Source organism: Trachinotus anak, unplaced genomic scaffold (assembly GCF_046630095.1).
Source record: "Trachinotus anak isolate AG129_WGS33_773 ecotype Australia unplaced genomic scaffold, CSIRO_AGI_Tana_v1 ptg000010l, whole genome shotgun sequence".
In the NCBI taxonomy this organism is placed as follows: Eukaryota; Metazoa; Chordata; class Actinopteri; order Carangiformes; family Carangidae; genus Trachinotus; species Trachinotus anak.
Window position 1 is genome coordinate 8046345 of NW_027273861.1, and position 24833 is coordinate 8071177.

The 24833-nt window shown below is 37.7% G+C and overlaps 1 protein-coding gene across 5 annotated transcripts in view; it reads right to left on the minus strand.

Annotated features, from left to right (window-relative positions):
• Positions 1–24833, minus strand: part of LOC139626812 (inactive N-acetylated-alpha-linked acidic dipeptidase-like protein 2) — a 496369-nt gene that overhangs the window by 104500 nt on the left and 367036 nt on the right. For all 5 annotated transcript variants that reach the window (XM_071487314.1, XM_071487318.1, XM_071487315.1 and 2 more), the window contains one exon: positions 15572–15718. In XM_071487314.1, the coding sequence (XP_071343415.1) occupies positions 15572–15718 (147 nt within the window). The remainder of the gene's footprint in view (positions 1–15571; positions 15719–24833) is intronic.

Below are 24833 nucleotides of genomic sequence, written 5' to 3' on the forward strand. Positions count from 1 at the left end.
ATGTGTCACAACATACATAAATGAAGCATTGTGGTGTTACAGACACACACCAGCCTACAAATCATATTCTACAGACGTAAAGTAACATATTTATTTGGAACAAACCCCAACAAAAATCACATCATCATAATTTTTAAATATTTTCACAGAAAATCAAATACAAAAATGACCATTCCCACTATATTTATCACCTGTATTGCAATCGCAATTTCAATTTCCAAAATAATCGCAATATGATTTTTTTTGTTAATTGCCCTATATACAATATAAACACATAGTCATCTGAACAATTTGGCAATAGATTAATACCAATTAGAGCAAGTTTAGGGTTTTTCAGACCATTAGGGATATTGTAAAGTGTCAGTGGCCTTCTGGGTTAAGGATACATATGCTTTTATCTGAGTTTTTTTCACTGGTGTCCTAGATATTTGTATGTATGGCCATTTGGGTGTATATGTGTCTGTGCACAGTCCCTTCAAGTCAATTCCAGCGCAGACAGCATCCTCCAGCGTACCAAATTAGATGCATGTTGGCCTGTCAGTCCGTGTTAGGGCTGCGTGACAAGACAACACACACAGACAACAGTGGCACTAGGGCATTTTGCATGCATTCAGTCATGTATGATCCTACTCATTGGGCTGGCTGTGAGGGGGAAGACAGAGCAGCTAAAGGGCACTCAGTAAAACCTACTCCGTACATGACTACACAAAACACATACACACAAATAATAACAAAAAAATTTATACAAGCATGTAGATATAGACATAAATATGTACAGAAATACATACAGTACAACTTGAAGACAAAATGACGCAGACAAACTTGATGGCCCAGAGATATGGACTCAAAAACGCAAGAGAAAATATACGGAGATTTAAAAATGACTGCTCATACATACACACACACACACACACACATACACACACACACACACATACATAAAACAAGCTCACCCAGAGAGAAGGGTTGCTCAGAGACAAGGGTCTCCAGAGATCCATGCTATAGCTACCGCCTTGCTCCAAGCTTCACACCCTCCGTCTCTCCCATTTAGAGAAATTTGACATGGGAATATGGTTATGTAATTTCAAACAGAATAATAATAACAATGATAATAAAGAAAGCTAGTTCTAGGTTGAGCTACATCTATTGAACTGTGAGAGACAAGAGGTAGAGAGTTAGTATTTCAATGCACTTCAACTAGACAGGCTAAATAAGTTTGTAACAAACCTTTAACATGATGGAGGTTCCTACATGACCACAGCGATATACAAAGACCAGTAAAACCTGTGATAAAATGTTATTTCTATGCACATTTATTTATTTAATTGTTATTAAATTCTTTATTTAATGGCCTCATGTATCTGAGAGTTTTTCATTTGTTCTGCTTTAACTGTCAACCAGTTAACAGATTTTTATTAATCAGGGAAGAGGGGAGTTAGATCGTTGGACTGAATGGATAGTGTGATCATCTCAATGTTTATACAGAGGCTTTTTCAACCTGACATAGAAACAGCAGCAGAATTGCATGACACCAGCAGCAGGATTGTGTAAGGTGTCACCTCCGTCCTTGCACACCCATATGTGTGTGTTCTTGTGCACATGCAAAATACAAAAAAAATGAGACCCAATTAAAAAAAAAAAAATTGCTCTATAGCACTAACTGTTGTCAAAACATCACAGTGTACCTTTAACAGAAATCATTAAGTACAGTTTTCATGATCTTTAGGTATCTTTGTAAATAGAAACAGACCCGCTTTACACCTGCGATTAACATGTGATCAATATGTGGATGTTTTATGTGGACAGTAAAAAAACAAAAATGTAAATTCAATCTGTGATTGACCAGACTGCAGGCAGGTTTGTAGGGTGATAGGATTTTGGCACCGTACAAATAAAATGTCTATAAACTATTCCTAAGAAAACAAGACTGTCAAATCTTAGAATGTGGCTGGACCACCCATGGTCAAATTTTGATTTTATAACCACGTCATTGTCTGACAAATTCACCAAACACATAAATTAAAGACAAAGAGTGTACTGTGATTTCAGCTACATTGACTTATAAAATGATCACTCAGAGACAAAGTAAGAAGCAACTGAATATCTTTCTTATTTTGTCTGTCACACAGCTCACAGCCTCCATCTGGGATCCTCGAGAGTTTAGCCTTTATTTACCTCAACTCCAGAATGTAACAGACTTATTTGAGTCTGGTCTTTATTTCTATCTCCCTCAGTTTGATATGTAGAATTGGTTGTGACTACATTTTAGTATGAAGCCTAAACTCAAAAGTTCCTGTAACAGTCTCAAATTAAAAGTATCTAGCTTTCAGTGAGCAGAAATCTTTATTTCTTAACAGGGCTTTTATTGCTGTGCTGCAGTCAGTGTATTGTCTCATTTCCAGTTGCTGGTGTTTGTGTTGTTTACATGCTAATCAGATCTGCTAGTTTCTTTAGCAGTTACCAATGACCTCTCTCTCTGCCTCCCACTCACCTGCTCTCTCTTTTTCAGTGTGTCAGATGTTTAGTTATTCCTCTGCATCCTTCAGTAACAGTGATACATGTAATGAAAGTAGTTTATTTGCTGTACTGGAGGTGAGGCGCAATACAGTTCCCAAACAGCCGGGAAACCAGTGTGGCTAGGTAGTCTGCCCTTAAAAAGAGATGTAGCCCAAAGCCATACACAGCCCAGCCATGTATCAGGTTTGTACCTAGTCTTGTTTGAAAAATATAGTGACAATTCACTAACTTGGCAACACTACGGGCTGTAAACACTCCCCTAAAGGAGCCTTTTTGCCCAGAACTCCAACTCCACTCCAACAAATATAATCAGTCAGTCAGTCAGGGACATTCCAGATTATAGGATTGGCTCTGCTGTTGCGCTCCAGCCAATAATATGTCCAAAAATTGATTGTACATGTTTATTCGTGTAAAGAGCAAGGAAGTGAGATCAGATCAGTGGACACTCAAAAAGCACACAGAAACATATTCTAATGCCAGGAGTGAGCTGATGTACTTAGAGGTGTCCACTTGTGATCAGATCACCCAAGACGCAATGCCAGGTGTGAACAGAGCCTAAAGAGTACACAATTGCCCTCTAGATTCCAGAGGGTCTGGGAGTTTGGCTTAGGACAAATTTTGGCACCGTCTGTTCCTGAGAAGGTAATTGATACTGATACTACACCCCCTAATCCAGTTGATTGGACTGAACATCTGTTGAGGGTGTGTATGAGTGAGAGTGAGTGTGTGTGTGTGTGTTTGTGTGTTTGTGTGTGTGTGTGTGTGTGTGTGTGTGCGCACTCATGCACGCGTTTCTGTGTGTGTATGTGTGTTTGAGAGAGTTGGGTGCTGCTGAGGCAGGAGAAAGAAAGAGAGATGGAGAGAACCTTTCATTTCCGATTAAAGTTGTGTGGATGACACACAAAGAGGGGAAGATTCAGAGGAGGAGGACAACGAGAGAGAAGTGATGAAGATTAATAACTAAGGGATGCTGTGGAGGGTAAACCATTAAATCAGTGTGCCTACTTTTTTATTTGCAGAATAGGATTTACTTGCCTTATTGGGCTGACATTAATCTTTATTATACGGAATTCATAGCATATATAATAGCCTTTGAAGGTACAGAGGGATACTGTATCTTAAGGGAAAACAAAAATAAAAGGATGATTCTTCTAAAATCTACTTGACTTTTATTTAAATGTGTGATCGTGACAGCTTACAGTCACAGTTTACCAGAATTTTTATTCGGCTGGTTAAGAGGGTATATATGCTACCCAGATGAACAGAGAAAAAGGAATGAGACATTGTGGATTAAGAGAAAGATGACTGGATGCCAGGGGAAAGAACAAAAGAACAAAAGCAAAAAATAAAAAAACAGAATATGAAATTGTGAAAGAAGAGGGAATAAGCAATGTAGGAGAAAGAATTGGGATTGGGAAAACCTAAATGATGCTGAGATGGAGATGGATATGATTTCCTTTCATGATACTGGATGACAAAGCAACAGGAAAATAACTAGATTAATATACAATCTATAGTATATCTGGATATATGGATAATGGATTGCATTAACACCTTGTATTAATGAGAGCTTTTGTTGTATCAGTTCTGCTTCTACTGTGATGGGATCTCTATATGCGACTCAGAAGACTTGTCAACAAACATGGTGTGTTGCAAGTTGAGGGAAGCCATGCAGAATCCTCTTGGGGGGCCACTATGGCGTGTGAGGCAATGGGCATGTGACAGACACAGACAGTTAAAAGCACCCCATGGCTACTTTTCAGTAGCCTTGCCAAGTAGGATAAATTTACTTATACTGTAAGACAGTAATCAGTGCAGTGGTGTAATCAGTGGAGACGCTTGGCAGCATTAGCTGTAGCTCAATTATCCTTCACGGTCACATCACCTTCATCGTACCTGTCGTAGCAGTCAGTCAAAGAGTCTCTTGAAGTGATGCTGCTGTATACACTCTACTTTTTTTCTGTACCAAGGAAGGCCTTGTCTGTAGCTTTGATTTGGGCTTACTTAAAAAAAAAGAGGCAGAGTTAGATGACTGTCTATGAACCTTGGAGAAGCTTACTGCAGCAGCAACTAACTTTTAGTGACTATAAATGACAAAAATAGTTTTGCATTTTGCTTTAAATATTTTTTCATGATACAATATACATACGAATTGGTGGAGTTTCGTTTATTTCCTTTTAAAAACACACATGTAGCATCAACACAAATACCTGAAAACCTGAATTACTCAAAATGCTCAGTACACCCTACATATTCTGAGAATAAATAAAACATGCCTGCACTAATACACAATATGGACAAGTGGATCAGGAGAGAAGATTTAGGGGTAGAGAACACATAAAAAGGCAAAATTTATTTACCTAATCTTCAACCTCTCTGAGCTCTCTACTTACCAATTTTTATCATAAGAATTTTTTTTTGGATCAAAGCTATATTGGATTTCAGATAAGACAAATCTGGCTGTCAGCTGAGCTGATAAGTTACTGTACATTGTGTGTTTAAGCTTAAAACAGCTTGTTCTTGTTCTGTATAGTAGGAATGATGAAACATCTGGCAACTGCTCTTTTTTCAACCACAGTCAGTCACATATGCTCTCAGATGAGGCTGATTCAGTTTAAAACTTTGTTCAGTGGGGTTTTGACATGCATCAGGCTTGCAGGAGAGAGAAGTGACAGCTACATCTCCAACAGTGGTATTTCAAGTAGGAATAATTTTACATGTGTGTGATATGTAAAACCATCAAACAAGCCACCAACCTTAACCTGGGTGGAAAGACGTTTGATAAGGGTTGCTTTTTTGTTGGGTAATTTCAGTGCTGTTTACAGTGGGAAATTATTTATAGCAATGGAGTATGCAGTATTTTCTTCATACTTAAGTGGTCAAAAGGGTGGATGCTGATACACTCAAGAGAAATGATGCAACATGAAATCTGCTGTTGCTCATTAATGATGCATTGGTCCTTTTGACCAATCAGCACCAAGCAAGTTGCATCAAAACTGGATCAGATTTACTGTGGCCATAACCCAGTTTTATAATTAAGGATAGACACATTACATTTTTCGTACTGTCAATAAATCCCATGAAAACACCAACACCATCCTTCCAACAAGTATTGTACATATATCAATATACTGTTTTATTCCTCTGGCATATAGAATCTTATTTTTGTCCAAAAACTATTAAAAACACAACATAGAGCCACACTGTTGCACTGGGTGACATGTTCTTTCATTACCATGAAGACAGGCACTGTAGGGTATTTTGACTAAATCCTACATCCAACAACCTACTGCCATAGATAAGTGCTGTAAGAAACTGCTCTGAAGACGAATCTGTATCGTACTATTTCTTCCTCTTTGAGTAATTTTTGGTCAAATTAACAGTGCTCAGCTGAACTATATATTTGTAAGCCATTTTAAATTTTTTTAATGCTCATGAAAGATTTTACTAGGAGTTGACAGGGTCTAGAGGTGAGAGCATTGAGAAATTGACTAATATTTGTTGACACACCACCACACCAGTGTAAATCCTTAAATCTGTGTTTTGATAATTCAATGAGAATGTGGTCTCAGACTCTTGGATCCCACTGTACATTTTTATATGAAAGACCACATGTGCCTGTTGACTTGGCTGAGCCAAAGATTGGTTAAAAAAGCTTTTTTGTGTTTCAATCCAGTGTTGACTCAGCGGTCGTGACTCAAAGGGACGTGATGATAAATAATTTCTTTCATAAACAAACTGCTGTGTCATGAAAAAAATTGGGACTATCAGTATTTGGAGAGCAAAATAAAGTGCTGGACTTACAGAAAGTGCTGATGATCTTCTTCCTTAAGGTTAACTGGACCAAACAGCTCAACCACCAATAAATCAGCTCTGCTGAGTCAGCTACTGGGAGAATGTACTTTATTGTTTACATGGAAATTAGTTGACCATCCAATAAACAGATAAGGAGATAAAAATACTTAAAACATGAATATTTAAATGTTCCCCAGAGAGAACAACCAGTGTTGCACTCACAAAGTTATGTGAATAGAAAGGACTTAGCAAGTTACTCTCTTCACTACAGCAGCAGAGTAGAACTTTTAAATTTAAAAAAAGTACATTAAAAAAAAAAAAAAAAGTTAGATTTCCAAGCAATAAAAACAATGTACCAAATCTTTTGTTGCTTTTGTTTTGGGCACTAAATCCAACTTGCCTGGATATTCCAGCTGAGAGATACAGTCACATGTGTGTCCCCAATCAACAAGGGTCCAGCGGGAGCAGCAAAGATACAAACGACACACTCCATAGCAGTAGGTGGCAGAAGTGAGTCATTTAATCTTTTATCAGCCACCACAAAAAATGAAAAGGTCACTGCATCAAATATGTTGGGAGAAATGGAAGAGTCACCACTGACCGGAGTGATGAGCATTACAAGTAACAAAAAAAAGAGAGCCAGCGGGCCAAAAAGGAAAGTGACAAATGGCAGAGGGTGAGTGCTTCCAAGTAAACTAACATTAATTTTATTGACCAGGTTTATTTTTGTTCTGTTGCAACTAATAGTAACCACTTTTGTCACCAGATGCAAACCAACTGCTTTCTTTCTTTTATCAGCCCCTTTGATGAATAGTGTAATTCACTGGTAGAGTCAAGCATTAGCTCGTTAGCTCGTCAGAGTGAAACCTGGCTCGTATTCAACAAAACTAAATTCCAGACCACCCGCCTTCAGACTGTATTAATAACTTAGCTGGTCATCCACAGTGCTAAGATGTACATCACTACCAGAAATTAGCAACTTGTAACTTGTAACTGTAATGCTAGTCCCTAGCAACGACATTTTAGCACACAGCTGTTGTGGGTTCAGATGTTTTCGGTCACAGTAATCAGATCAGCTGTATGCTGACTTGACATGCATGCACAGCATGATTGCTGGTTTGTATTGAGATGATGATGTTGTGTTTGTTGCATGAATGATTGATAGGCCATGTTTTCTTTATATGTGCTGTTAGCTGGTCCAGATATGCTGCTTCAAATGTTGCCTATACACACATTCATCAGACACAAAGCAACATTAGTATTCATTTAGAGTCATGTTTCTGTCCAATATTATCCCGTCCACCTTTTATTTCTGTTTTGGTCCACACAACTCCTGTGATAGAAATTGTCTCTTTAGCTGATAAATGCTCCTCTATGTTCACCAGCTAGTCGCTAACTTTGTCTGTCAGTGGGTTCATCACAGCATTTCGACTAACAACAGCTGCCTGCTGGAAACAAGGTTGGTGAGAGTGCTGAGACTGAACCAGAACAGTGACATTATGGGTTGTAAAACAAAAACAGTGAGTTGAAAGAAGGTAAAACGGTCCATAGATCTTGAGGAATATGCTGAGTCTCATGCTAATTTTCTGTGGGTTTGTCAGTATGAGCCACCCTTTTACATTACACTATAAGTAGTCATATGACCCAAACAAACTGGTTAAAATGATTATTATTCACAGCTATTAATTGGCATGACTTTAAAACCCTTATCCTAACACTCTTACCACACCTGGTCTTGGATCAGGTAGGATAATGCTGTGTCAAGGTTCAAACCTGAAGACTGTCACTAAGAACTACAACCCCAAATCTTTCTAAAAATACACTTATCTCAGATCTCTCTGACAAATTGTAGCAACTGACATGATAGTATACCTGACATCACCAGCCACTGTCGGTAAACAGTGTTAACAATCAAACAGCAAAGTAATGGATTGACTACATGTATTTCAGACTGATGAGCCATGGTGGAAAGCTGACAGAGAGGTTACCTTCATACACAAACTACCAAAGCTCTTTAGCTTGACAGAACCATTTCTTTGAATCTAGCCTTGATACTAGCCGCAACAGCATGACTGGTATTGCTTTCACCTTGTGAATTTCTGTGTGTGTGTCATCATGGTAAAATGTAGTCCAGGAGACACCTACTGCAGTGGGACCTAACACAAAGGTGGTTTGAGTACTTTGGCAGAAATGTCTGTCTTTGAACAGATACTGTCACGGTCATACAAGATACAGGTGCGTAGTTGAGATCAAAATGAAGGGTTTTAAGATGGGTGTGGTCTAATATGATTACCGAGTACTTATATTATAAAGTAGTGATGATTACTGAGTACTCACGTAATAATGTTATAATAACAGAACATCAACACGTTGATGGGCATTATGGCTGGTATGATCCCATCAAAAGATGATCTCTCTTTTCCAACTGCATATAAACATGCTATGTGCTACTAGACAGCACAAAATACATAAAGGCCAATGTTAGTGCTGTTGTTAGTGTTCAAATGAAAGACCACAGAACTGCACATCAAGAAAGTCCTGGTTTGGTCTCCAGGACTTGGCTGGGGCATTACTGTGTGCAGTGTACAGTATATGCTTTCCCTGTCTCTGCATGGGTGTTTTTTACTAGCCCCTTTTCTATTTGTCCTCAGACATGCAGAAGATGCTCTGGTGAAACTGAATCTAAACGATGTCTTCTTACATGTTAGTTCTGTGATACACTGGTAACCTGTTCACCTCCTGCATAATGTGCCCTGGGTTAGACTCTCGCCCTGTTTCCTTCAACTACTCTGCAGATTTCATTCATATTCCATCTCACTCTCACTCATGACCATCTTCAAGGTTGTAGATGGAATTACCACAAGTAAGATGTGTCACACATACACACATGCACACATACAAGCACGTGGGTATGTGTTAGTTTGCTTAGCTAGCGTGACTGCTCCCTGGTATCATCACCATTTGAAGCACCAAAGGGGGTTTTGGCCTGACAGCTGTGCAGGGGAGAGCAGGATGCAGATGTAATATCTTTCTATCATTCCTCATCAGCTTCAGACTTCCAGGATGGTTGGAGGGACTGACAAGTATATACTGCCACTTAACAAGACTCCATTTACTGTGTTTTACAGCCCAGACATGCGGCTGAGAAACACCATTTGAAATGGACAGGATGCCACCATATATTGATGTAATAAACTGGTATTTCTGCTGAAAGAGCCAATAATAAATTAAGTGCTGATGTGCTCCTGAAGAGGTGATGTTGTGAAAATGCTGCCATATTCAAAGCATCTCGTCAAATATGCATTAAATGACATATTTAAGGATGCATGTGGAATGTGCATCTTACTTTTCACTCCACTGCTACTTGTTCAGCAGAAAACTGGGGTAATGCTTGATCACACTGTGAGCTGGAGAGCATTCCTGCAAGCAGTGCTTCACACAGAATTATTGTCTGACAAGTGGAACTAGATTAAAGTCATTTGACAATGAAAGTAATACAAAATCAGACGTTTTACCATCAGAGAAATACATTTTTAGACCCAGTCACATCAGGAAGTGGCCCAGCTGTGTGTTTTGACTAAACAAGTGGTTCTTGACCCTTGGTAATATATGACTGTTCAAAGGGCTAGCTGGTCAACTACTGCAGCTGGTGAGCTAACCGCTAACGTGCTATAGCAAGGTATGGCCAGGAACATGATAATACAAGTCAGTTACATAGAATAGTCACTAACAGAACAATTAATTCACTCAGTATATTCAGGAAAATAAACTTTTTTATAGGGATTTTTTTACTCGCCCAGAAGATGTTAAATATAAGTGTATGGTGCAAAACAGCTAATAACAAATGATAGCATCTCTTGTTTTGCACCCCTATGGCTCTCTGTTCCCTTAGGTCAGCATTGGCAAGAGGATTAGCTAAAGGTCCACAGCCTGAATTTTCCTGTTAAAATCCAACAAAGTTAAACTTGATGTGAAAGATTAGCATAATGTACATTCAGTCTATCCCTGTAGTGTTCTTACTTTACATTACATAATATATGAGTGTTGCAGTTGCTAGGAGTGTTGCATTCTTTATTTTGAACTAGGTAGTTAGTAGTAACATTAAGCGGGCCAATCAGTGGTTGGTGTGTAATTTTTCATTAGTTACATCACAGACAATAATCATGTTCTATCTGGGATGTAGGAAGGTCTGCAGACTCTGTACTAGTCAACCCAGCAGCTTCGAGTTACAGGTCTTCATCGGTCCTCTTGGTTTCTAGAATACCAGACCCAAACTATATTTAGTCTAACCAGGTTGGATAGGGTTGAGGAAAGACCACGGGTGTATACTCTAAACTGCAAGAAAAATAATGTATTGCTGCACTTTTCTTTAGAGTTGTCACGATACCAGAATTTCAGTAGTCGATACCAATACCTGTGATTTTCCACGATTCTCGATACTAATTCGATACCACGATTAAAAAAAAAAAAAACAGAACCCATGTACTTTTAAATTCACTAATTTATTGAAAAGTGCTTTAAACTGTCAAGTATTTAATGCCACTATAAAAACAAGCAATACTGTGCTTTATGGTAATAAATAACAACAATATTCAACTATTTACATTCAAAAAAGAACAGCAGTGGCATGGAGCCTTCAAGTATATAAAACAAACAATATTCTTCTTCTTATAAATATGCAAATAAATAACAAAACAACAGTGGTGTGGAGCCTGATCTCACATAACTAAAACCACTGTTTGCATGTCGGCTTGTTTGTGTCTAGAACTGCTCCGTATTCATCTGCCTCCAATGCAAAATATTTCCACTTGCAACTCTTCGTACCTGTTTTATCACCGAGCCGACGTGTTGTGCTTCCACTCCCACTTGCTGAAGCCATTGTTATTATCTCAGGTTTTCTTCTTCAGCGCCGCTGACTGCTCTGTGCTGCTCACACGCGTATACTGCCCCCGTCAGTTCCGCCAAGAATCGACACGGCTCGCAGAGGGAAAAGTTGAATATTCGGTTCTGACGGTACCAGAAAAAGCAGGTATCGATGTATTTTTTGCGTGTTGGTATCGAATTGGTACCGGAAGTATCGGTTCTTGTGACAACTCTACTTTTCTTTCACTACTGCTCATTAATTGGTGTTAAATCGTGCTGCCAATGTTGTTGGTCTGTCTCTGTTTGGGTTTGATCAGGTGAATTGCATTTGAGATTAAGTTTAATTATGATCAGGTATACTGGTCAGACTGTCCTCAGGTCCCTTTTGGATTGGGCTTTTCTTTTTGAAAATGAACTCATGCATATCTGATTCAGGTAGTTGTTTCATGGGTTTGTTTTGGATTTGGTCTGACCTCTACTAAGAGCACAACAGTGGCTTACGCAAACTATAAAACTGTTGGGACATTAAACCACAGAGAAGGGATTGTGGAGCTACACAGGTTTCAAAACCATACTTGTCTCGGCTAGGCAGCTACGAGACATGGGGTTACAACAGGAACATTTGAGGTCAACATTCAAATCAAAAACTGCAGGTAGACTTTAGGCGAGAAACTGAAATGCACAATAAACAGGCGAGACAAAACAAGGACATACTGAAGAGGCTGATAAACTGTGTGTCATATTGAGGGGAAGAAGTCAAATAAAAGAAGCAATAATTCTGTGTTTGTTTTCCTTTTGTCTTAACACAATCGTGATTTGAATTACACCCTGTCAAATAGTCAAGTGTTTATCTACAATGGGATAATTACAGCTGTTGCTGGTGTAGTGGGTGAAGAAATTAATGATGAAGCAAGGGAGGCACAAATTTGTTGTTATTGTAGTGGATGGATCCACTGATAGCAGTCAATTTGCAGAACTGTCTTTTATGTGCTGCTATGTTTCAGACGGCTCTGTTGTCAAAGAGTAGCTTAAGGATGCCACAGACAGTTGGAGGGCAGATGGTACAGCCCTCGTCCTTATATTTTGCACTATAATTGACTGGAGAGAATAACAGTAATGGCCTCCCATCTAAACAGAGTACATGCCAATGTCAAGATGTCCTATGATATCCCCACCTGAACAGGAACATGGCCCAAAATCAAAGAGAAGCAAAGATGAAGGGATATCTGATAGATTTCAATGCATAGCACCAACAAGATGTAATTTTACTGCCAGATTTCTGTGCACATTTGTGAGAAAAGATGCACCGAAGGCGCTCTGTTGTGTTGCATGGTTTTACATCATGATGAATGATGTTATATTGCTCACCTGTTGCACTTCCTTCAAGCCATTGTTTGATGGTGGGAATATGGATTTTCTCAGTTTTTGTGCACAAAACAGGATTGAATTTGCAGGTTGCCCTCATCTCATAAACAAATGTAAATCTACTCACACTCTCCAATAGAAGTTAACATCTTCATGATTCTTCAGTCACCTTAAACCAACTGCACAAACTTTGTAAAACTAACTTTACAAAATGATTGCAGTGGGTGAATAATCACAGAATGGCATGATGACTGCACAGTGAGAGAAAAACAGATGCTATATGAGAAAACAAATGTTCAATGAACCACACTCCTGTCATGAACACCGTGGCCCTACTACACAACATCTGGTGGTTTCCTAACACATTACCAGCAGCACAACTCTTTTTACTGGACAAATGAGGATGAATGAATACAATTACAGACACAGTAGATCACATATAGTGGTCCGTTTGGAATATTGAACAACACTGAAGCAGAGAAGCACAAATTGCTCTTAAGGTGATCATGTGGTTGGAGCCATATGTACTGGCTTCGATAAATTACCTAAACAAGTTCAGTCTGCTCTCCTGTCTCCTTTCTCCTCTCTAATCTTTGCCCTTCTTATTGTTCTCTCTCTGTATTTCTGGAAAACAGTACAAACCTGGGTGGCTGCACTTCACTGAGATATTTCTGTCCTCAAATAATCATACATTACAAGAAATCAATAAATTATGTTAAATGCACTTAGGGGCCAGATGCATAAAACTCATACAAATCTGATTTCCGTTCCCATAGTAAGCCATCGATGGATCAAGACAATTTAATTGGCTGTTGGAAAGATCTATGTCTGCTTAACTGATATCTCCATAAAAATAATGACAAAGAACAAGCACAATTTCATCAAATTACATAGCAGGTCCTCCGGCAGTCCCAGAGGAGTGATCCCTACTAACGGTTATAGACGGCTGTGGATGATTAATTCATCATACATGCACCTCTAAAACGTTATGAACAGTATTTCTTATTATAGCCATTAAATCTCAGAAAACATATGCCTTTATATGTTTAGAGCACTACTATCATAATTTACAATGTGTTTGACAACAAATGGTAAAATAATAATAATAAAATATATTTCAGCATTTCAACAAACAGTATATTTTGATGCTTATGCCTTTGTACTTTTGCTAATATATATATATATATATATATATATATATATATATATATATATATATATATATATATATATATATACACACACACACTCACACACACACATATACACACACTTTCTTGAGCAAAAGTACAAAGGCTTAAAACTTATCATGAAGAATAGTCCATTTCAGAATAATATATACTTCAAAAATTCTAGTTGTATAGTACCTGAGTGAATTTACTCAGTTACTGTCCACCACTGATGAAGTCAGTGAAGAACCTGTATTACCTCTACCCTCTGTCTCTCTCAGCTTTCCTAAAGTCAGCTTTCCCAAATAAATGAGAAAATGAAATACTCCTGGAAATGGCATTGCCCTCTGATCTGTACCACTGCAGTTCCATCTGAATGCTATTAAGCTAATGCTAATGTATGCATACAGGACTTTCCCCTAATAAACTCAAGCATATTTATGAATCAGACTATTTTCAATTCAGTTTGGGTTTTGTCTCCCCTCCTAAATAGAACCAGTGCTGTGGATTTCACCCTCCACTACCTATTATTTTCAGGTTGTGAAGATGCCTTGAGGGTGGATAAACATCATGAAGATCTCTCGCACTAATTAAGCTCAAAGTTGCCATTCTAGCCAGAAGTTTCAAATTTGAGTGGGCTGATTTAGCTGGGGCTAAATCTCTGTGTTTCCACCCCAAGGCAGTACAACAAACATCAATACTGCATTTTTAATGGGAGTAAATGGGGGCATGCATAATTTGTAAGCTGTGTGATGTGTATTGGTTGCTTGTACAAAGACATAATCCATTTTGCAAAAATAATACCATCAGTCTTATATGCTGCAGATGGTTGTTGTCAAAACCAATCCCCAATGTGTCAGAACTGGACAAATTACTGCAGTGACACACTGTCTCTTTCTTTAACAGATCACAATTTTCTTCAACATGTGATACACACAGGCTACTGGCAGGTGTGTGTGTGTGTGTGTCTTCACCAAGAAAGTTTTCCCTTCCAATTAAGAGCTGAAGATAAACAAGCGGCAGCCTCTGGTAAACTCAGCAGTTTATCCAAATACATCCCCGTTTCCAAAAAAGTTGGGACACTATGTAAAATATAAATAAGACAGAATGCGATGATGTGCAAATCATGTAAACCCATATTTAATTGAAAATAGAACAAAGACAACATATCAAATGTCGAGACTCCGAAATGTTATTGTTTTATGAAAAATATATGCTGAATTTGAATTTGATGCCAGTAACACATTTCTAAAAATTCTTTTCCCACAGTCTTTCACAGAGTGGTGAACATCTCCCCATCTTCACTGCACAGAGACTCTGCCTCCCTTAGAGGCTCCTTTTATACCCAATCATTTACTGACCTGTTGCCAATTAACCTCATTAGCTGTGAGATATTCAACCAGTTGTTTTATTTATTTACAGCTTTTCCAGTCTTTTGTCGCTCCTGTCCCAACTTTTTTTGAACGTATTGCTGGCATCAAATTCAAGTTGAGCATATCATTTCCATAAAACAATAACATTTTAACATTTCAACATTTGGTATGTTGTCTTTGTTCTAATTTCAATTAAACATGGGTTTACATGATTTAAAATATCATTGCATTCTGTTTTTATTTACATTTTACACAGCGTCCCACCTTTTTTGGAAATCATGTTGTAAATCCATTCACAGCCTTCTGTCAGAGATACAGTGTGACTGTATCTTGTATGTTTTAGAAGAGCTCTTCTGTTTCCCAGTCATACACCTTAGCATAAATTTCAACTAAGGGAATGAGAGGGTTGTCTGAAAACAGAAGGTCATCGGTTGGCAAAATGAGAGCAGTGGAAGTAAAAGAGTCAGAATACAGTAGGTCTGAACATACCTCTTCTGCTTTGGTCTGCTCGAAGGCAAACTCCATGGTAGGAACAGCCAGTTGGTTGGCAAAGAAGCTCACATCTCCAGGCAACTGCAGCGAGCTGACGTTGGGTCCTGGACAGTTCCCACCACGAATGCAACTCAGCAACTGTCTCTAACAGAAAGGGGAAAAAAAAGAAGAGAAAGAAAACCTACGTAAGATGACAGAAATTTACAGCTCAAAATACTGGGATTTCATGAAATAAAAGGAGGTTAACAAGATGCCGCCATGTTGATGAATTAAAGGAGTTACAGAAAAAACTTCTGTCTTCTACTCTTGGATTTGCTTAATGTTTCCTGTAAAAATTTGCTACTACCACCCGGAACATCAGCTCATGGCTCATGTTTGTGGAATTTTTTTTTTTGTTTTATAACAGTAATAGAACAATACACTGTCCATATGACACATAAGACACGATGACATATAACATCTGTGTGTGTGTTGATGTACTAGAAATTATTATATTAACTGAAACAAAGACATTCAAACACTTCCATGCATCTCCTGCAACTAGACACACTTCTTTCAAATTTCTTCTCATGCAAAAAAGGCAGCTCACAGATCAAACATGTTGCAGAATATTTTTTGGAATAAGCGTGACTGAAGTATCCTGGTTAAGTGTTAGGTGACTCTCAGAAAAGGTACATCTGTATATATGATTTAGCTTGTGTTTCAGCTTGCAACAGTTTTCAGGTTTTATTTGAAGAAAAAAATGAGCTCACAGGTTGTCCAAGCAAATGGTTTATTAAGGTCCATAGTTACATTTTATTGTTTGGCGACTTAGCAGCAATAGAAATAATGACAGGAGCAAAGTAGGAAGTCAGGTGACAGATAAAGTCTGTTAAACTGTGTGAGACAACTGTTCATTTCCTATGCAAAACTGAGAAATAAGTTTCTTTTATCCATGACCCTTCCACAATACAGAGTTACTGTAACCACGACAACCAGGATTCTCTAACTTTAAGGAAGTATGTATTTTAACCCAAACCACAATCTTTACCTAAACCTAAGTAGTTTCTATGCCTAAATAATGAATCCCACAACCTTAAATGTGATTTTATTGTTGTTACTATGACAGGCATCCCGTCTCTCCCAAGTCACCCACATATTGATAGCAGCTCCCTTACACCTGCAAATCACATGCAATGTCTCTTAATTTTTATTTATTGATTTTTTTAATAACAAAGAGCCAGAGCATGCAGGGATTGCTCTATGAAATTAGTTTTGTGAACATTGGAAGACTGCCATGAGGACGTATGTCTGCCACTGATACACTTGCTGGGTTGTATTGTGACAGTGAGGAAGAAAGGGTTGGCTAACAAGTGCCATTTCAAAAAATGTTCCAAGTTGCCTGAATGCTGAAGCTAATCAGCATTTAGGCAACTTGTCACTGAGAAGAAAAGTTGTGCTAAATACAGTATGGTTAGCTGAGAGACAAAAGGTTGATGTATGAGTGTTATTAAAATTGCGCACATAGTTAATTGCACAGTTCAGGCTCTTGTCACAGTTCCTCGCAGCTAACATGTAGCTTGTCACCTTGGTCGACTGCATTCTAGTGTTATTCCTAATTGAAAGAACAATTGGGCTGTTGTGCAGAAATGTTGAGGCCAGAGGGGGTAGTGGAAGGAAACAGAATGCAACAGTCAATCAGCTGGAGGTTTATGTTTTTCTGTCACATTACATTTAATTAGAGTTTCCTGTAATAAAGGTCCGTCAAGGCGAGCGAGCTCTGGTCAAGAGGTGAGCACTGTTGTAAACCTTTACTTTTGTATTTTTTGAAATGCTATTGCTCTCTGAACATTAACTGCTGTTGTGACATGTTCCCACTCTAACTGAATGAAACCAAGTAGAAAATACATTCAACCTTGCCTCAACCTGTACCTATGCATTTCAGTGACACAAAGAAATTAATTTTTTTAATCTTGCACTTTTCTTTTGACTCCCACAAAAAGACTGGAAGGACAAAAACATTTACACGGATATCAATATTCATGAAGGGCATTTCATTACCCACTTATGGCTAATTGTGGGAGTTAACAGGGTGAGAATAAATGCTCGTTCATGTGTGCACAATTTAAAAGTTGATTGAGATTCATAATGGAGAACTTGCACACAGACTTACAAAAACGTTGTTTGGCACATTCAGCTTTATTTTTACTTACATCAGCCTATTAGTGTGGAATTCATGGAGAGAGCTGTGCATGAAGCCTGTAGTGTTTAAATCCACACACAGGAAATTATGAATTTTAGATGGGTTTCTGATTTGTTTAGAAATTAGAATATACTGGGTAATTAGTCTCAGTACTCATTGCCACCGTGACCCAATAGAGAAAATAGAGAAATTTCTCAGCACAAGTCAGACCAAGTTGAGTTTAAATTCAAGGGAAATCAGAATGTCTCCAATGCTATTGTATGTCAAGCTGAGTCAACCTTGAGCTATGAGCATTTGCTTTTACACAGTGAAATCGTACTGTCTTGAAATAATAATGAGTGTATTATAAATCACAACGCAAGGTTTAACAAAAGGTTTTGACACAATAAAAAAATTATATATATATATATATATATATATATATATATATATATATATATATATATATATATATATGACTTCTTATGGTCATTAATTTAGCCTGATTAGGAGAGACAAAATGCACATGGAAAAAAAAGACTGAATTGGCTATTATTTACTTTATTTGGAAATGAAAAGTGAGAGAGTAAACACACACAATTGTAATTGATAAGTCATATTCATTCATCATTGTTATTCAATCATTTGGCCATCTCTGCATACACCTCTGCATGTGATGGAACAGACCTGGATCTGGTGGACATAAACCAGAACTGTGGTTTGGGACATTTCATGCATGCTGGAAAGAATCAAAATTTAAAAACGGTATGTCTGATTTGCTGATTTATTTGCTTGATTGTAATATAATAAAGGAGACAACAAGCAAATAATTTTTTGATTAAAAATGTTTTTTATCATAGTGTAATATTTTCTCACTCTTGAGAGACACAAACAGGGAATATTGTCCTTTCTTTACCTTTACCTGTGGGAAACCATCTGTGTTTGAAATAATATGAGGTTTATCAACATTAATAAAAAAGGCAGAAAAAATAGCAGTGAATCTGTATTTTCACTTTTTAGTTATTTGCAACTCAAGTCACCTTTAATGTACTTTGTACGCATTTTGATAATTACTTTTATTTCTACATGAGTACTTGTTTTGAGAAAGTAACTATGCTACTTTTACTTGAGTATGGTTTTTGGGGTACTCTCCCCACCTATGTCTCTATAATTCCCATATTCCTAAAATACCAGAGAACAGTATGATGGTAATACTGGTGGCCACCACTCCTACATAATAAACATCTGTGATTGCATGCACAGATTGGTAGCTCAACTCAAAGTCTGGGTGGGTGCACTCCATTTCCTGCAGCCAGGGCATGATCGACTGCTGTATGATTATTTTTAAATGACCTACATCCTGAGTGAGGAACCATCATCACCACTGCTTAGCGGCTTGAGTGACTGGGTGAAACTTAATTCAATTCAGTTTATCTATTGGTACATGTAACATGTAACAAATAGATGATATGTAGAAGAAATTAAATTAACAAATAAATGAATAAACTGTGGCATGATTGCTGGTGCCAGGTTGGCTTGCTTGAATGTTTCTGAAACTGCTGATCTCCTGACATTTTCACACACAACAGTCTCTGGACTTTAATCAGAATGGTGCCAAAAAACAAAAAAGACAGAGTGAGCAGCATTTCTGTGGATAGAAACGCTTTGTTGATGAAAAAGGTAAGAGGAGACAGGCCAGACTGGTTGGAGCTGACAGAAAAGCTGCAGTAACTCAGATAACCACTCTTTACAACTGTGGTGAGCAGAAAGACACGTTGACCTTGTGGCTGATACAATAGCAGAAGACCACTTCAGGTTCCACTCCTGTCAGCCAAGAACAGAAAACTGAGGTGGCACAGGCTCACCAAAACTGGACAGTTGATAACTGGAAAAAATATAGCCTGATCTGGTGAATCTAGATATCCGCTGAGGTAGCAGAAGGTGGGGTCAGAATTCAGCATCAACAACATGACTCCATGGACCCAAGCTGCCTTGTGTCAGTAGTCCACACTGGTGGTGGTCGGGTATTGGTGTTCTGTTTTGATAAAATTGTTTCTATGTTGTTTGTGGATATTGTGGAACCTAGTGGATATTTACAGTTCACATGTTACTTATCATAGGACAGAAAGTTCACAGAAAATCAGAAAGTTAAGTGTTGTTCATAGAGAGGCTCATCTGCATCAGTATCTGAGTATCCAGTATCCACATGTATCTGCATGCATCCTATGTATTTTGATGACATCTTCAGTATGTAGTATTGTTTGACTTACTTGCCTGCTATTTCATAACATTATTTATATGAGATTCTGATTTGATTTATACATTGTTTGTACATGTTGTTCACCTAGCTATTGTTGGGGTCTGTTGAGTAGCTGAATTTGTAGCTGAATTTGTGTTCAGCTTGTTTTTTCTCACCTTTGTGTAGTATCCCTTAATGGTGGCTGCATTTGCCTCATTTGTCTGTTGGTTGGGCTGATGCAAAAGTAAATTAAATTTATTTTCTATTTTTGCTCTTTTTAGTTTCACCCTTTCAGAGTCAGTAGAGCTGTGGACAAAATGGAGACCGTCTTCAGAATCTTGATAAGTTAAAGGTGTTTAGCTGACAGTTAACAGCTAAACACCAGTTGACAGAATGCCACAGCCTATCTGAGAATTGTTGCTGACCTTGTGCATCAGACAAAATTTTTTGGTGAAGAAAGTATTTAAGCAACATTGGTGAAATACGTAACAGTATTACATTTACAATAACTTTTGTTTATAGCAGTAAATATCATGAAACTAGAGTTATTAACATTTAATGAAAATTTGTTCAGTTTGAACTATTTAGAATTTTTCAAAAATCTAATCCAGAATTTCCCTGTGTTGAAAAATGTTTATCTGATATCAACAAACAAATATTATCAGCAAAAGGTAACAGGTATATAGATGATGATGATGATGATGCAGTCATCAAGCACAGCATTAAAACTATATTATGATTACTTGATGTTAAAGTGTCAAGAAGTCCAAAAGATATACTTACAGCATATTCATGTTTGAAGCAGTATGAACTTTATCGATCAGCTGAGTAACAGCCATGTCAGTAGAATAATTTTGTCTGAATCCATACTGGTGTTTATGTTAAATACTTAAGCATTCTATCATACACTAACCTCTCATGTATTTTTGAAACAACACGGAAGGATAGGGCAATAATTATAAGATCATCTCTGATCTCCAAATTTAAAAAGGAAGGAATAATTTTGCAATTTTGAGTTCAGTAAAAATATTTTTTAAATATGAGTTAAAAATTTAACTATTGCAAAAATGATATTGGTAATTGTAAAACTGTGCAAACTAATATGCAATAAAACATGAACAATGATTTGCTTTGAACAAAAAGTAATATTTTTATTTTGTAAAATCATGTAATATTGACTCATCATACTAGCTGCTCCTAGAGGATTTTACATAATTTTTGCATCACACAATTATGTCATCAGTCACCAGATTTGTGAATCAAATATGACTCAAACTGAAGGCATAACGATTCCAGTCCACACTTGTGTTGCTCAGTACCAAAGGAAGCAGACAACTGCAATTTGCCTTTACTGAAACTTATATACAGAGTCGGCATAATAAAAGCAAAATCTGTTAAACTTAATGTAATCCTCTTAAACTCTTTGCAACAAATCCTACCATTCTAAGCTTATGTCAGTGTTGTTCATAATCTGTGCGAGAGGTGCTAATTCAACTCTATGAACATTTTAAAGTTTTTAGTTTGTTTTTATTGCATTGGATTTCATATTGAATTGGATTACATTGTGCAACTGTTGCTTTAGTTGTATCCACTATAACAGCATGTCCTCACCTCTCTATTCACTGGTTGTGCCTTCTACTCGAACACTGCTGCTGAACCAAGATATTGGATAAACTTCATTTAAGCTCGATATGCATGAATGCATGTGATTAGAAAAAGCACTACCACCACTGAGCAATCCAATTTGCAAGCAAGTATGCCTATGGACAAGCTCCAACTGTCCACCTTGTATCCATGAATGAACAAGTTAAAACAATGTACAGTAGTTTCTCCAGGGTCAGTGCCTAAGAAAAACACTGCACTGCTAATCACTATAGATGAGGCCATTCGACAATCCAAATTAGTAATCAGTGTGCAAGGTTCTCTCTGTAGTAGGAACATGGAACCATGTAGGTTCTGATGCAATGCACAATAATAGTGTTGTACACTAACTGCAGATTTTTCCGTCACATCTATATTCAGTAATACATCATGCATTGGACTAGGGATCTATGTTCCCACCCTGTGGTCATGAGCTCAGGGTACTGACCGAAAAAACAATGTTGCAGATATCCTTGGTGATATGTCAAGAAAATCAGACATCCGGAAGAACCACCGCTACTTCACATTGAAAGGATTGTTGGTTTGTCCATTTAATTTGGATGCCTCCCTATGGAGGTATTTTGGGCAAGTGCAAAGGGGATAATGAACGTAGAACCACACAACACAAACCAGTTAAAATATTTATTTTCTATTTACTGAGCTTCACTGATATGTTATGTCAGTGACATATCTTCTAGTTTCATTACTACAAACAAAATCTGCTTCAGAAATATATTGTGTTTTCATGTAGCATAAATTATTGAGGGAAAATGATCTAAAACTGAAACAGGGATCCAGAGTTCCTATTGACTGTGGCTGTATATATTATATTCTCGGTACCAGAGAGAAAAAAAATATTTTAGATTTCTGTATTGTATAGTGAAAATCTAGCTTAACCTTTCTCCTTTGTTTTCATCAAACTAAGATTTTAGGAAATATACGGCTGCTTTTCAAAGAATTTCTGGTGACCCGAGGTTACAGAATTTACTCAACACTTAAAAGCCTCTGCAGTCTTTGAATTTCAGAAAAAAAGGGTAAAAGAAAAAAATGCATCAGTGTAAGTCACAAAGTGGGATCACATATAGAGATAGACTGTCATTCCATCTGCTAGAGAGAAGATTTAAAGTACCCTTAGTACTCTTACAACCACATACAGCACAAGAAAGGTTTGTGTGTGTGTGTGTGTGTGTGTGTGCGTGTTGGGGGGCGGGGGGGGTGACAAAAAGGAGAGGTGTAAAAAAAGGGTTGCAATGGGAGGAAGGAGAGAATAAGCAAGTTAACAGGGAGGAAAGGAGGGAGAGAGAGAGCAGAGAAAATGGGTAATTTCAGCCTGTTGTGCCACACCGGGAATCAATATTTAATTTCTTTGTCTGCTATGATCAGAAGGGAGTGAAATCATTTTGAGATCTCAGCTTACCACTCAATACCTCTCAGTCTACAAAATCATATGTGCTACACAGAATGGCTTGCCAGACTTGGACTTAAAAGCTTGAAACTAGGTAATCTTCTGGAGTGAGTACATTGAAGTTATTTCTACTTCTTTGAAATAATGTTCCTTTCATCAACAGAGTGGAAGTTAATAATTCCTCCCATTGTCTAGATAGCGCAAGTGGCCTTACAATTTTCTACATCAGCATTATGTTGCATTAAATAAGCAGAGGGTAGCAGAGAACGGTGGTGTATCATAATCAGAATGCAACAAGCAGCATCAACGAAGTGCCAAATGATAAAAACAACTTTGCATTATGTGTGTGATGATAATAATAATTCTGTTCCGCACTATGGTCTTTCGTAAAAGTCATTTGCAGCTGTTCAACTGAAAAGCATGTCCCAGCCATCCAGAAATGAGTGACTGGGATATTAAAAGAGACAAAGAGGGAGAGGATGGGAGAGAAACACAGGCACAGAAAAAGTGGATCAAAATAGTTTAAAACTTCTAAGTTCAAAGTCATTGGGAAATGTAGCAGAGTTGATATAGAGTCAGGATAAAAGAAAAATAATGTGACTCAACAAGAAAGAATCAGCTTGAAAGTGATTTTTGTTCAATCTGAAAATAAATTAAAGCATTTTTATTTCTTTGCAGTCACACTTAGATAAACTGGACTGATGTTTCAACTTTCACAAATAAAAGCTATATTTGAAATTTAGAAATTAATTTATATGATATATTTTCTTCTTGCTAAATATATAACCCAGTAATGTGCTTTAGATGTTTAGATTCTTTTCCATCCAGCACCATCAGGGAAGCGTCTGATTGGTCCCGAATTCATACTGCAGCATGACAATAACATACAGCAAGTTTCATAAAGAACTATATTCAGAGACAAGAACAAGGAGTCCTGCAGCAGGTGGTCTTACCCCCATGGAGCCCTGATCTCAACATCATGGAGTCAGTCTGAGATTATATGAAGAGAAAGAAGACAATGTGACAGCCTAATCCACAGAACTGAGGCAAGTTCTCCAAGATGCTTGAATAACCTGCCCACCAAGCACCTTGAAAAACTCTATGCAAGTGTACCAAGGAGAATCGTTGTGTTTTTCAGACAAAGTGTGAAGATGTGGTAATTTAACACAAGCCCAAAACTTAGAACAGAACAGGTGCAGAAGGAAAAAATTAAACACAAAACTCTGAAAATCTGAACTAAGGTAATCCAAAAAACTGGCAAAACTCACAAGGAAACACACGTGGGAATGCAACTGGAACCAATAGTAGCAAAAACAAATGAGAAATCTTGACTTAAATACACAAGGGAGGCAAGGGCAATTGAACACAGGTGAAAAATTCTAATATTATTACAACTTATTACAACAACTTTTTTTTTTTTTTACCATACTGCTCAGGAGGTATCCTAATCAGATGCCCAAACCACCATAAATAGCTCCTTTTGACATGAAGGAGCAGTGACTCTACACTGAGCTTCCTCAATAGGGCAGAGTGCCTCACCCTATCCCTAAGGCTGAGCCCAGCCACCCCTTTCACTTGCCTGTAACTGCAATCTCATTCACTACCCAGATCTCATGACCACAGGTAAGGGTCCATCAAAACCACATCATCTGCGAAAAACATAGATACAATTCCGAGGTTCCCAAAGTGGACACAATCCTCACCTTGGCTGCGCCTCAAAATCCTATCCATGAATATCACAAACACAATCATAGTCCAACACTGAAAAAGTGCTTGACTTCGTGCCGTGAAAACAGACAAAGCTTTCACCTTG